This window comes from Gorilla gorilla, chromosome 9 (assembly GCF_029281585.2).
Source record: "Gorilla gorilla gorilla isolate KB3781 chromosome 9, NHGRI_mGorGor1-v2.1_pri, whole genome shotgun sequence".
NCBI lineage: Eukaryota > Metazoa > Chordata > Mammalia > Primates > Hominidae > Gorilla > Gorilla gorilla.
Window position 1 is genome coordinate 70531061 of NC_073233.2, and position 11271 is coordinate 70542331.

General features: G+C 53.7%; 2 protein-coding genes across 4 annotated transcripts; one reads left to right on the top strand and one right to left on the bottom strand.

Moving 5' to 3' along the window:
* The first annotated feature begins 72 nt into the window (after positions 1-72).
* On the top strand, positions 73-1908 carry ROM1 (retinal outer segment membrane protein 1). The gene is made up of 3 exons (XM_004051361.5): positions 73-662; positions 1050-1296; positions 1413-1908. Exons 1-3 carry the CDS (start codon positions 73-75, stop codon positions 1629-1631), a joined length of 1056 nt encoding a protein of 351 aa, XP_004051409.2. The 3' UTR covers positions 1632-1908.
* Positions 1909-2087: 179 nt separating this feature from the next.
* B3GAT3 (beta-1,3-glucuronyltransferase 3) lies at positions 2088-8976 on the bottom strand. 3 transcript variants are annotated; one of them, XM_031016478.2, is made up of 6 exons: positions 8645-8745; positions 7281-7455; positions 3775-4135; positions 3294-3584; position 2675; positions 2500-2591 (listed from the first exon to the last, which is right to left on the bottom strand). In XM_031016478.2, the coding sequence occupies exons 1-6, from the start codon at positions 8724-8726 to the stop codon at positions 2500-2502; spliced, it is 1002 nt and encodes a 333-aa protein (XP_030872338.1). In that variant the 5' UTR covers positions 8727-8745. The 3 variants fall into 3 exon arrangements, with proteins under 3 accessions (XP_018891439.1, XP_030872339.1, XP_030872338.1); XM_019035894.3 differs by lacking the exon at position 2675 and having other exon boundaries at positions 2088-2591; positions 8645-8976; XM_031016479.3 differs by lacking the exons at position 2675; positions 8645-8745 and adding an exon at positions 7836-8587 and having other exon boundaries at positions 2088-2591.
* Between the last annotated feature and the right edge of the window lie 2295 nt (positions 8977-11271).

Here is an 11271-nt window from a genome sequence, read left to right on the forward strand (position 1 = left end):
GCTGACTCAGCATCCTGCCCCAGCCAGCTTCCATCCCTGACACCTCTGCACTCCCTTGGGCAGAGATGGGAGATGGCGCCGGTGTTGCCCCTGGTGCTACCCCTGCAGCCCCGCATCCGCCTGGCACAAGGGCTCTGGCTCCTCTCCTGGCTGCTGACGCTGGCTGGTGGCGTCATCCTCCTCTGTAGCGGGCACCTCCTGGTCCAGCTAAGGCACCTTGGCACCTTCCTGGCTCCCTCCTGTCAGTTCCCTGTCCTGCCCCAGGCTGCCCTGGCAGCGGGCACGGTGGCTCTGGGCACAGGACTAGTGGGTGTAGGAGCCAGCCGGGCAAGTCTGAATGCAGCTCTATACCCTCCCTGGCGAGGGGTCCTGGGCCCGCTGCTGGTGGCTGGCACGGCTGGTGGGGGGGGGCTCCTGGTCGTCGCCCTCGGGCTAGCCCTGGCTTTGCCTGGGAGTCTGGATGAAGCGCTGGAGGAGGGCCTGGTGACTGCCTTGGCTCACTACAAGGACACAGAGGTACCTGGTAACTGTCAGGCCAAAAGGCTGGTGGATGAGCTGCAACTGAGGTACCACTGCTGCGGGTGCCACGGGTACAAGGATTGGTTTGGGGTCCAGTGGGTCAGCAGCCGTTACCTGGACCCCGGTGACCAGGATGTGGCTGAGTGAGTGATTTGCGTCTCCCTTCCTCCTCCTCCTCCTCCCTGGACAGGCTCCCTCCTGCTGCCTTGAATCCCCACCTCGCTCAGAGGGGCAATAAGTAGAACATAGTGGCTGAGAGACTGGTTACAGCTCTGCCATTTATTAGCTGTGAAACCCAGGGCATGTTACCAAACCACCCTGGGCCCATTCCTTCACCTGTAAAATGGAAATAATAGTACTTATCTGATAAGAGTTGTTGTGAAGATGTGAATTATGCTTGGCTGGCACATAGTACAGCAGTCAGTAAATGTTTTACTATTCTTTTTCCCTTCCGAACACCTGTGCCCTTCAGTCCCTCCCCCAGGCCTCTATCTCCAGACATCCTAACCCCTCTGTCCCTCCCTTTGCAGCCGGATCCAGAGCAATGTAGAAGGCCTATACCTGACTGATGGGGTCCCTTTCTCCTGTTGCAACCCCCACTCACCCCGGCCTTGCCTGCAAAACCGTCTTTCAGACTCCTACGCCCACCCCCTGTTCGATCCCCGACAACCCAACCAAAACCTCTGGGCCCAAGGGTGCCATGAGGTGCTGCTGGAGCACTTGCAGGACTTGGCAGGCACACTGGGTAGCATGCTGGCTGTCACCTTCCTACTGCAGGTGAGTCAGCAAAGCATCTGACACCTCCTCCCACCCGGGACTCCTCCCTGCCTCCAACCCTGGGCCTCTTGGAACCGCTGACTCTCCCTGACTCTTTCCCCTTGCTTCCCCCACAGGCTCTGGTGCTCCTTGGCCTGCGGTACCTGCAAACAGCACTGGAGGGGCTTGGAGGGGTCATTGATGCGGAAGGAGAGACCCAGGGCTATCTCTTTCCCGGTGGGCTGAAAGATATGCTGAAAACAGCATGGCTACAGGGAGGGGTTGCCTGCAGGCCAGCACCTGAGGAGGCCCCACCAGGAGAAGCACCTCCCAAGGAGGATCTATCTGAGGCCTAGAGGCCTGGAGCTTGGGGTGAGGAAGAGGGAGGGATGGACAAGTCTGAAAACCTCACAACTCCTTACCAAGGCTCCAGGTTGGGGGGATCGTGGGATTAGAGGGGCTAAGGATAGTCAGCGAGCTGGACTGGGGTAAGAAAGAAAACCAGATGTCCTAGGGCCTAGCCCTTGTAGTCAGAACAACCAGGGAACAGCAAAGAACAGAGTGATGGGAAAGTGACATGAAAAGGCCTGGAGGCTGATTCTGATATAGACTCAATAAAGTTTTTGGATGGAAGCAATTGCTTTTTCTTGTCAAGGGGATGGGGGCCTGGGAGAACTGATTTCTGTCTGATAGAGCAGCCAGGACTCCAAAGTTTGGACCCTGGCTCGACCTGTGCAGCAACAGGAGCCCACATCTGTAAGGATCAGAAAGCAAGAACCCAATGTAAGAAGCAAAGGAAAACAAGAGGCCCCTCCAGGTTGAAATTCTTTATTCTGGAGGTAGGAAGGGGGTCAGCATGCTCAGGTGGGGAGGGTCCAGCCCAGCTCCTCCAGCCCCCCAGTGCATGCCCAGCCCCAATAAGTTACCCAGTTACTCAGCTGCCCTCCCTCCTGGGTCCATCTGTCCTTCTGTTCCAACCTAGACAGGGCCAACCTGACTCAATACAAGGGCTGCTTGTCCCCAGCCTGTGGGCAGTGCCACACGGCAGGCTAGGGGAGGGGTGAAGCAGCAGGACCATGCCCTGGGCCTGGAGGGGCAGAGGGGCCACTTCTGGCTCCAAGGGTCAGGACTTGGAAAACCACATCCTGGGCAGGCCTGGGGCCCAGTCCCACAAGGTCTGTGCCTGAAAAGAGGTGGTAGTTGGGGTGGGGCCGCCATCACACCTCAATTGCTGGGTCTGAGCCCCGGCCCTGCCGCTGCAGCTGCTCCTCCTGCTTCATCTTGGGCTTCTCTGTCCGTGTATGCCACACCAGTACCTGTGCCAGGAGGGATGTAGTGAGAGCCAGGCCCAGCTGCAGCCAGGACTCTGGGTCCCCGAGCCTGGAATGGATTCTCTAACCCTATCGACATATACAGTATAGGCTTCAAAGTGTAAAGGGCAGGGTGGAGGAAGACTTAGTGCCTCTAAAACCGGGCCTTGGCCAGGCGCGGTGGCTCACGCCTGTAACCCCAACACTTTAGGAGGCCGAGGAAGGCAGATCATGAGGTCAGGAGATTGAGACCATCCTGGCTAACACCGTGAAACCCCGTCACTACTAAAAACACAAAAAAATTAGCCGGGCGTGGTGGCAGGTGCCTGTAGTCCCAGCTACTTGGGAGGCTGAGGCAGGAGAATAGTGTGAACCCGGGAGGCGGAGCTTGCAGTAAGCCAAGATTGCGCTACTGCACTCCAGCCTGGGTGACACAGCGAGACTCTGTCTCAAAAAAAAAAAAAAAAACAGGGCCTTATTCCTTCATCCTCTCTGTGCCACATGGGTTCCCAGAACTTGGGGCAGAGTGGCAGGAGACCACTTTCCCCCGCTAGTTCCCAGCTTCCCCTTCAGTAGAGTCAGCAAGGCTGATCAGAGATCTGGAGAGTCCCTCCTGGTTAAACCACCCATTCCCAGGGTCTCACTGTACCTCCCCCATCACCTGTCCATCCCAGAGCCAGGTTTCTATGCCCATCTCCATTCCCTTACCCGAGTGCAGTTGGCAGCCCGTGGCTCCAGGTCCTTGGGATCCACAAGGTGGCTCAGAAGACTGCTCTCCAGGTGGCCCCGGGGAGCGGTGGAATCAAATTGGGCATTGGGCTTATCTAACAGCAAGGGCAGGGCCACAGCAAATCCAGCCATGTCCACAGGGAAGGGCCTGTTGGGCTCCCATGCTGTGTGGAAGCCCACTACCCGGCCGTCCTGTACCTGAGGGCCCTCGAATCGCAGGCCGCCCACCAGCCCCACAGGCCACACTGAGACAGCACGGGTCCAGCGCATCTAACGGAGGTCGGGAGAGAAGAAACAGAGGGGTGGTCCGGGGAAGGGAGCAGCAGAAAGAGCCACCTGGCTCACTCTGCCCCACTGCTTCCAGCCCCTCACCCAGCAGCCAACGGCAACACTGCTAACCAAGGTAACGAATGAAGCTGGCCGCACCTGGTCTCTTGCCCATCCCCATCCTGGTGCTCACCTCCTCAAACAGCTCCCGGCTGTAGGTGTTGTCATCGTCAGCAAAGTAGACGACTCCTTGGGTCCCTGGTGGTGGTGGGTCCTTCTCCCCACCCACAGCACCCCCTCTGCCCCGGAGCCAGTCCAGGGCCTTGTTCCGCTGCTCGACACCACGGGGATGAACCCAGCCAGGCTCGCCCTCCCGAAGCCGCTGGGCTTTGGGCGTGAGGACCACCAGGTGTGTGAAGAGGAGGCCAGAGGCAGCCAGCAGCCCTGAGACCAGCGGGGTGGGACCCTCAGCATCCTCCACCAGCAGCCAATGCAGCCGGGGCACCAGGCTCAGTGTCTGGGACAGTCGTACCAGCTCTGCCTTCTGTACCAGCCTGCAGGGGACAGATGCAGCACAAGGAAAAGGGGCAGGCACCATTTGCCCGCTCCAGCCAGGGCAGACAGCTTCTCCTGGGCCACTGCCTGTGTCTCCTGTGGCCCTTCCCAACCAATGCCTAAACTCCCTCTTTCTTGCCTGTCAACTTCATGCTAACAGTCACCTGCCCTGTTCTTCCAGTCCATGTCCATCACCCACCTCAACCCCAGAGCTCAGGCTGTGGGAGACTATAAATTAAGGGCACAGGGCCAGGTATGGTGGCTCACACCTATAATAACACTTTGGGAGGCTGAGGCAGGTGAATTACCTGAGGTCTGGAGTTCCAGACCAGCCTGGCCAATATGGTGAAACCCCATCTCTACTAAAAAAATACAAAAATTTGCTGGGTGTAGTGGCACATGCCTGTAATCTCAGCTACTTGGGAGGCTGAGGCAGGAGAATCGCTTGAACCTGGAAGGAGGAGGTTGGAGTGAGCTGAGATCGCACCATTTCACTCCAGCCTCAGTGATAACAGCAAAACTCCATCTCAAAAAAAAAAAAAAAAAGGCCGGGCATGTTGGCTCACGCCTATAATCCCAGCACTTTAGGAGGCCGAGGTGGGCGGATCACCTGAGGTTAGGAGTTCGAGACCAGCCTGCCCAACATGGCGAAACCCCGTCTCTATTAAAAATACAAAAAATTACCCAGGCATGGTGGCAGTCACCTGTAATCCTAGCTACTCGGGAGGCTGAGGCAGAAGAATCGCTTGAACCCAGGAGGCGGAGGTTGCAGTGAGCCGAGATTGTGCCACTGCGCTCCAGCCTGAGCGACAAGAGCGAAACTCTGTCAGGAAAAAAAAAAAAAAAATTAAGGGCACAGGCTTTGGGATCAGGTAGATCTGGGTTTGAAATCCAGTTTTGTAACTTATTACGTGAGACAATTTGGGAAAATGGCTCAATCTCCCTAAGCCTCAGTTTCCTCAACTGTAAAATGGGAATAACAGTACTTTATAACAATGTTGTTTTAAAGATTAAATAAGAGCTGGGGATGGTGGCTCACACCTGTAATCCCAGCACTTTGGGAAGCTGAGGCAGGTGGATCATGAGGTCAGGAGATCGAGACCATCCTGGCTAACATGGTGAAACCCTGTCTCTACTAAAAATACAAAAAATTAGCTGGGCGTGGTGGCGGGCACCTGTAGTCCCAGCTACTTGGGAGGCTGAGGCAGGAGAATGGCATGAACCCGGGAGGCAGAGCTTGCAGTGAGCCAAGATCACGCCATTGCACTCCAGCCTAGATGACAGAGTGAGACTCCATCTCAAAAAAAAAAAAAAAAAAAAAGTAAAATACAAAAAATTACTGGCCAGGCATGGTGGCTCACGCCTGTAATCCCAGCACTTTGAGAGGCCAAAGCAGGTGGAACACGAAGTCAGGAGTTCCAGACCAGCCTGGCCAACATGATGAAACCCCATCTCTACTAAAGATACAAAAAATTAGCCGGGCGTGGTGGCGCATGCTTGTAACCCCAGCTACTCGGGGGGCTGAGCCAGGAGAATTGCTTCAATCCAGGAGGTGGAGGTTGCAGTGAGCCGAGATCGTGCCATTGCACTCCAGCCTGGGCGACAGAGTGAGACTCCATCTCGAAAAAAAAAAAAAAAATTAGCCTGGCGTGGTGGTGTACGCCTGTAATCCCAGCTACTCGGAAGGCTGAGGCAGGAGAATCGCTTGAACCCGGGAGGTGGAGGTTGCAGTGAGCCAAGATCACACCACTGCACTCCAGCCTGGGCAACAGAGCAAGACTCCATCTCGGTGTTGCGGGGAGGCGGGGGGAAGAAAAAAAAAAAAAGGAACAAACCAGGAATGTGGATGTTTGGCCTCTTCTGTACTTCTTTATCCTTCAGATCTACCTGCCTGTCCCAGGGCTGGTTGTGTGTGCATGTATGTGTGCATGTCACAGGTGGGGTCTAGAGCTTCCTATGCGTGAATGGGACAGCCATCTGATTCCCAGAAGATGTATTAACACCCTTATGGCTACAGATCCAAAACCACATTCCCCAATTGGTTTTATTAGTAAAACCAATTACATTTGATTTAGAACAAAAGCAAATGTAAATCACTAAACACAGTGCCTGCTAGAGAGTAAACACACTGTAAGTAACAGCTGGTATAACTATTTCTGGACCCTAGTATGACTATCAGGCCAAGCACTTTCAACTTTTTTTTTTTTTTTTGAAATGGGCTCTCTCTGTCGCCCAGGCTGCATGATCTCCACTCACTGCAACCTCTGCCGCCCAGGATCAAGCAATCTTCCCACCTCAGCCTCTAGAGTAGCTGAGATTACAGGCATGCACCATCACGCCTAGCTTTTTTTTTTTTTTTTTTTTTTTTTTGCAGAGACAAGAGTTTCACCATGTTGCCCAGGCTGGTCTCAAACTCCTGAGCTCAGGCGATCCACCAGCCTCGGGCTCCCAAAGTGCTGGGATTACAGGCGTGAGCCACTGCGCCCAGACAAGCCCTTTCAACTTTAATCAGGGGGTTTTAACTTTCTTGCCAAACGGTCCCTAAGGAGAGAGAGTTAATTCACTGCCAAGCTCAAAATTTCTTTGAAATGTTATTGTTCTATCTTATAATTTGGTAGGAATTTTGTATTTTCCTTCTAGAAAAAAGAACTATTTTTTTTCTTTTTTCTTTTGTTTTGTTTTTTTTTTGAGATGGAGTTTCACTCTTGTTGCCCAGGCTGGAGTGCGATAGGGCGCTCTCAGCTCACTGCAACCTCCGCCTCTCAGGTTCAAGGGATTCTCCTGCCTCAGCCTCCCCAGTAGCTGGGATTATAGGCATGCGCCACCACGCCTGGCTAATTTTGTATTTTTAGTAGAGACGGGGTTTTGCCATGTTGGCCAGGCTGGTCTCGAACTCCCGACCTCAGGTGATCCACCCGCCTCGGCCTCCCAAAGTGCTGGGATTACAGGCGTGAGCCACCACACCCAGCCTGAAAAAGAACTATTTTCCCACAAATATTTGAGTATAAATGTGGTTCATTTATCCTGTCTTTGGCATGCCCTAGTTTGAGGAACAACTCCTAGCCCAGTGCCTCCCCAAACTCCTCATCATCAACTCCAACTTCTTGGACAACGCAGACCTCTTGAGTGCACCAGAGCCCATACCTGGCATAGGTGGGGGTAACAACATAGATAGTAGGCAGGGCCTCGGGTTCAGGGGGCTGGGCAGGGGCAGGGGGTGGCCGTCGGAGTTCCGCTTGCAGCTGGGAAATCCTCAGATCCTTCTGCCGTAGCTGCTCGGCTGCTGCCCGCAGGGGAGGAAGGCAGTCACATGGCTGGCCTGGTCCCAGGAAGCATTAATGGGGAAAGGTGGGGACAGAGAACCGCAGAATGTTCAGCATCCCAAAGGGCCGTAATCGTCTCATTAATTCCTAACCAATGTAGGTATCCCCTTATGACTTCCCTAGTAGCCTTTTCTATACCTCTCGTGTGGGAAACTCACTGCCTCAAGCAGCAGACCCTCTCCAACTTTAATAAATTCCATTGTTACAATTTTATGTTGGATATTGAGCTGATTCCATCTTTTCTACCTGCTGGTCCTAATTTTGCCTTCTGGGCTTCTAACAAGCTCATGTCCTTAAACAGGACAGTCTTTTCAGAGTCCAAGGTGCCAACTAACCATTACACTATGGAACCCCTTTTGGACAGTCTTTCAAATACCTGAGGATAACGCAGTGGCACTGTCCCTAAATCTTTGCATAAGGGGCAGGGTTCGATCCATTCCCTTGGCTAGGTGACCAAAGACTCATTGTTAAATTCATTGATTCCATCGTAGGATAAATATTTATTGAATACTCTTCCTAGGAGGCACTGCCTTAGGTGCTGGGGATACAGCAGGGAACAAAACAGACACAGTCCCTGCCCTCATCGAGCTTTCTGTTTAGTGGAGGAAGCAGACACTAAGCAAAGAAACAAATTAATAACATTATTACAAACTGTGATGGGGCCATGAAGAAAATAATCAGGATAGGGAATAAAAGGGAATGGAATTAAGAATGGTAACTTTAGCTATGGTGGTCAGGGAAGGCCTCTCTGAGGTGACATTTGAGCTAAGACCTGAAGGATGAGAAAGAGGCAGCCCAGGAAACGCTGGAAGCAAAGCACCCCAAGCAGAGGGAACAAGTTAAGTGCTTGAGAGAGTAATGAGCGTGGGGTTTTCGAGAAACTGTCAGCAAGCCAGTCTGGCTGCAGCAGAGCGAGAGGGGTGGAAATGGGGTTGGGAGAGGCGGACGGCAGCAGGATCATGCGGGGCCTTGCAGGCTCTGGGAAGGAGTCTGGATTTCATCCGAGGTGCGGCGGGTAGCCGCGGTGCGTTCTATAGAGGGCAGTGCGCCTGAGGCCGCAGAGCTGTCCGGAGGGCCGAGCGGATGAATGGTGTTTGCCAGGGGTTCATCCCCAGGGCGGGATGCACGGCGGCGGGCGCCCTCGGGCCAGCCCGCCGCACCCCCGCCCCGCCCCGCCCCGCTCACCGAGCTGTACCAGCGCGTAGAGGAGGCCGGCGATCGACACCAGGAAGTAGGCGAGAAACACGTTCTTCAGCTTCAGCTTCATGGCCGCGCCGCCGCCCGCGCCCGAGCAGGCGGGGTCTGGAGGGGACGAGGGGTTCCCGCCCCAAACCCCGGCTCCTGTCCGCAGGCCCCGCCCCTGCAGCGGCTCCGCCCTGCGTCCCGCCTTCCTCGCACTCCCCTACCAGCTCCCAGCTGGGGCTGGCAGCGCCGCCAGGGCACGCTTCCGGTCATCTGTGCACCCCCGCGCCTTGTAGACTTGATTTCCGGTCCCACCGCCAGGTTCCGGGAACCACGGAGTGGTGACGTCACATCCGGCGTGCCAAACTCGCGTGGCCGGCAGTCAAAACCCCGGGTAGGTGCAGAATCTCGAGTAGGTGCACGTGGTACCTACCTCGAGACCCGCCCCCTCATCACGGAATTGCATGAGAAAGCCAGTCCTGGCGCCCAGATCTTCACCTTATTCATCCATCCAGTCAGTCACGCCACCCAATAGCTGTTGCTCACTACTCATTACACGAATGAAATCTAAGGCCCACCACATGATCCTCTGGGTGTCTCTCCTGGAATCCTCACTATAATACTTTGAGATAGATAAGAAACCAAAGTTGACAAAAATTATGTCATTGCCACAGGGCAGTTTTGTGTCCTTTCTGGACACCCAATTCCAGCATCTCTAGTGTGTCCTCTGGCCCACATTTCTTCAACAGATGACAACAGGGGTGCCAACGAAGTGTTTTAACTACCAGGAAACTGATTGGAAATAGTTCCTGAGCTGGGGAATTCCATGAATGCATCCCCTTCCTCCTCACAAGCACAAGCCATCCTTCTCAGTCATTTTTCCTTTAAAAAAAAAAAAAAAGGGCCCGGTACAGTGGCTCATGCCTGTAATCCTAGCACTTTAGAAGCCCAGGAGTTTCAGATCAGCCTGGGCAACAAGGCAAAACCCCGTCTCTACAAAAAAAACACAAAAATTAGCTGGGTGTGATGGCGCGGGCCTACAGTCCCAGCTACTTGGGAGGCTGAGGCTGTGGTGAGCCGTGATCATGCCACTGCACTCCAGTTTGGGTGACTGGCTGAGACCGTCTCAAAAAAAAATAACCCCCCAAACCCCCCAAAAAAAGTTTCTGGTAAAATAATCTCTGACGTGATCAGTCTACAAAATGAGGGGAAGGGGGAACAGTATACTTCCTGTCACTAGAACAATGGGAAACTTTAAAAAGTGCTGTTAGCAGCTGGGCACGGTGGCTCACGCCTGTAATCCCAGCACTTTGGGAGGCCGAGACAGGCGGATCACGAGGTCAGGAGATCAAGACCATCCTGGCTAACACGGTAAAACCCCGTCTCTACTAAAAACACAAAAAAATTAGCAGGGTGTAGTGGCGGGCGCCTGCAGTCCCAGCTACTCAGGAGGCTGAGGCAGGAGAATGGCGTGAACCCGGGAGGCAGAGCTTGCCGAGAGCCGAGATTGCACCACTGCACTCCAGCCTGGGCGACTAAGGGAGACTCCGTCTCAAAAACAAAAACAAAAAGTGCTGTTAGCTACAAGCAGAAGCCTCTAGGTTGGGCACAGTGACTGATGCCTGTAATCCCAGAACTTTAGAAGCCTGGGAGGTCAAGGCTGCAATGAGCCAGGATCATGCCACAGCACTCCCAGCACTCCAGCCTGAGCAATAGAGCGAAACTATGTCTCCTCAACCCCCCACATCCTCCAAAAGTTTAGTTTGAGAAACAGCTATCTGACCTTATGGCTATTTCTATCCAAGAGGGACTCCATTGGCTCTGATCACCACTTAATAACTAGGCCTACTAAAATGTGATGATCTTGCTGGGCTCTTCTACGAAAATATCTAGCAACCCAAGGAAGGCTTGCACTTGCTCATTTTGCTGAATCAAGGATGCTCATGCTGGCCGGGAACAGTGGCTCATCCATGTAATCCCAGCACTTTGGAAGGCCGAGGCAGGTGGATCACTTGAGGCCAGGAGTTCAAGACCAGCCTGGCCAACATGGTGAAACCCCATCTCTACTAAAGATACAAAAATCAGCCAGACGTGGTGGCAGGTGCCTGTAGTCCTAGCTATTTGGGAGGCTGAGGCAAGAGAATCGCTTGAACCTGGGAGGCAGAGGTTGTAGTGAGCCGAGATCACACCATTGCACTCCAGCCTGGGCAACAGTGAGACTCCATCTCAAAAAAAAAAAAAAAAAAAAAACCAAAAAGGATGCTTATGCTGAAGCCAAATGAAAATGTAAGGCCCATGGCCAGGCACGGTGCCTCACGCCTGTAATCCCAGCACTTTGGGAGGCCAAGGCGGGCAGATCACCTGAGGTCAGGAGTTCAAGATCAGCATGGCTAACATGGCGAAACCCCATCTCTACTAAAAATACAAAAATGAAGCTGGCCATGGTGGCAGGTGCCTGTAATCCCAGCTATTAAGGAGGCTGAGGTGGGAGAACTGCCTGAACCCAGGAGGCAGAGGTTGCAACGAGCCAGGATCACACACTGTACTCCAGCCTGGCGACACTCTGTCTCAAAAAAAAAAAAAAAAAAAGACGCAGGGCGCAGTGGCTCACTCCTTTAATTCCAGCACTT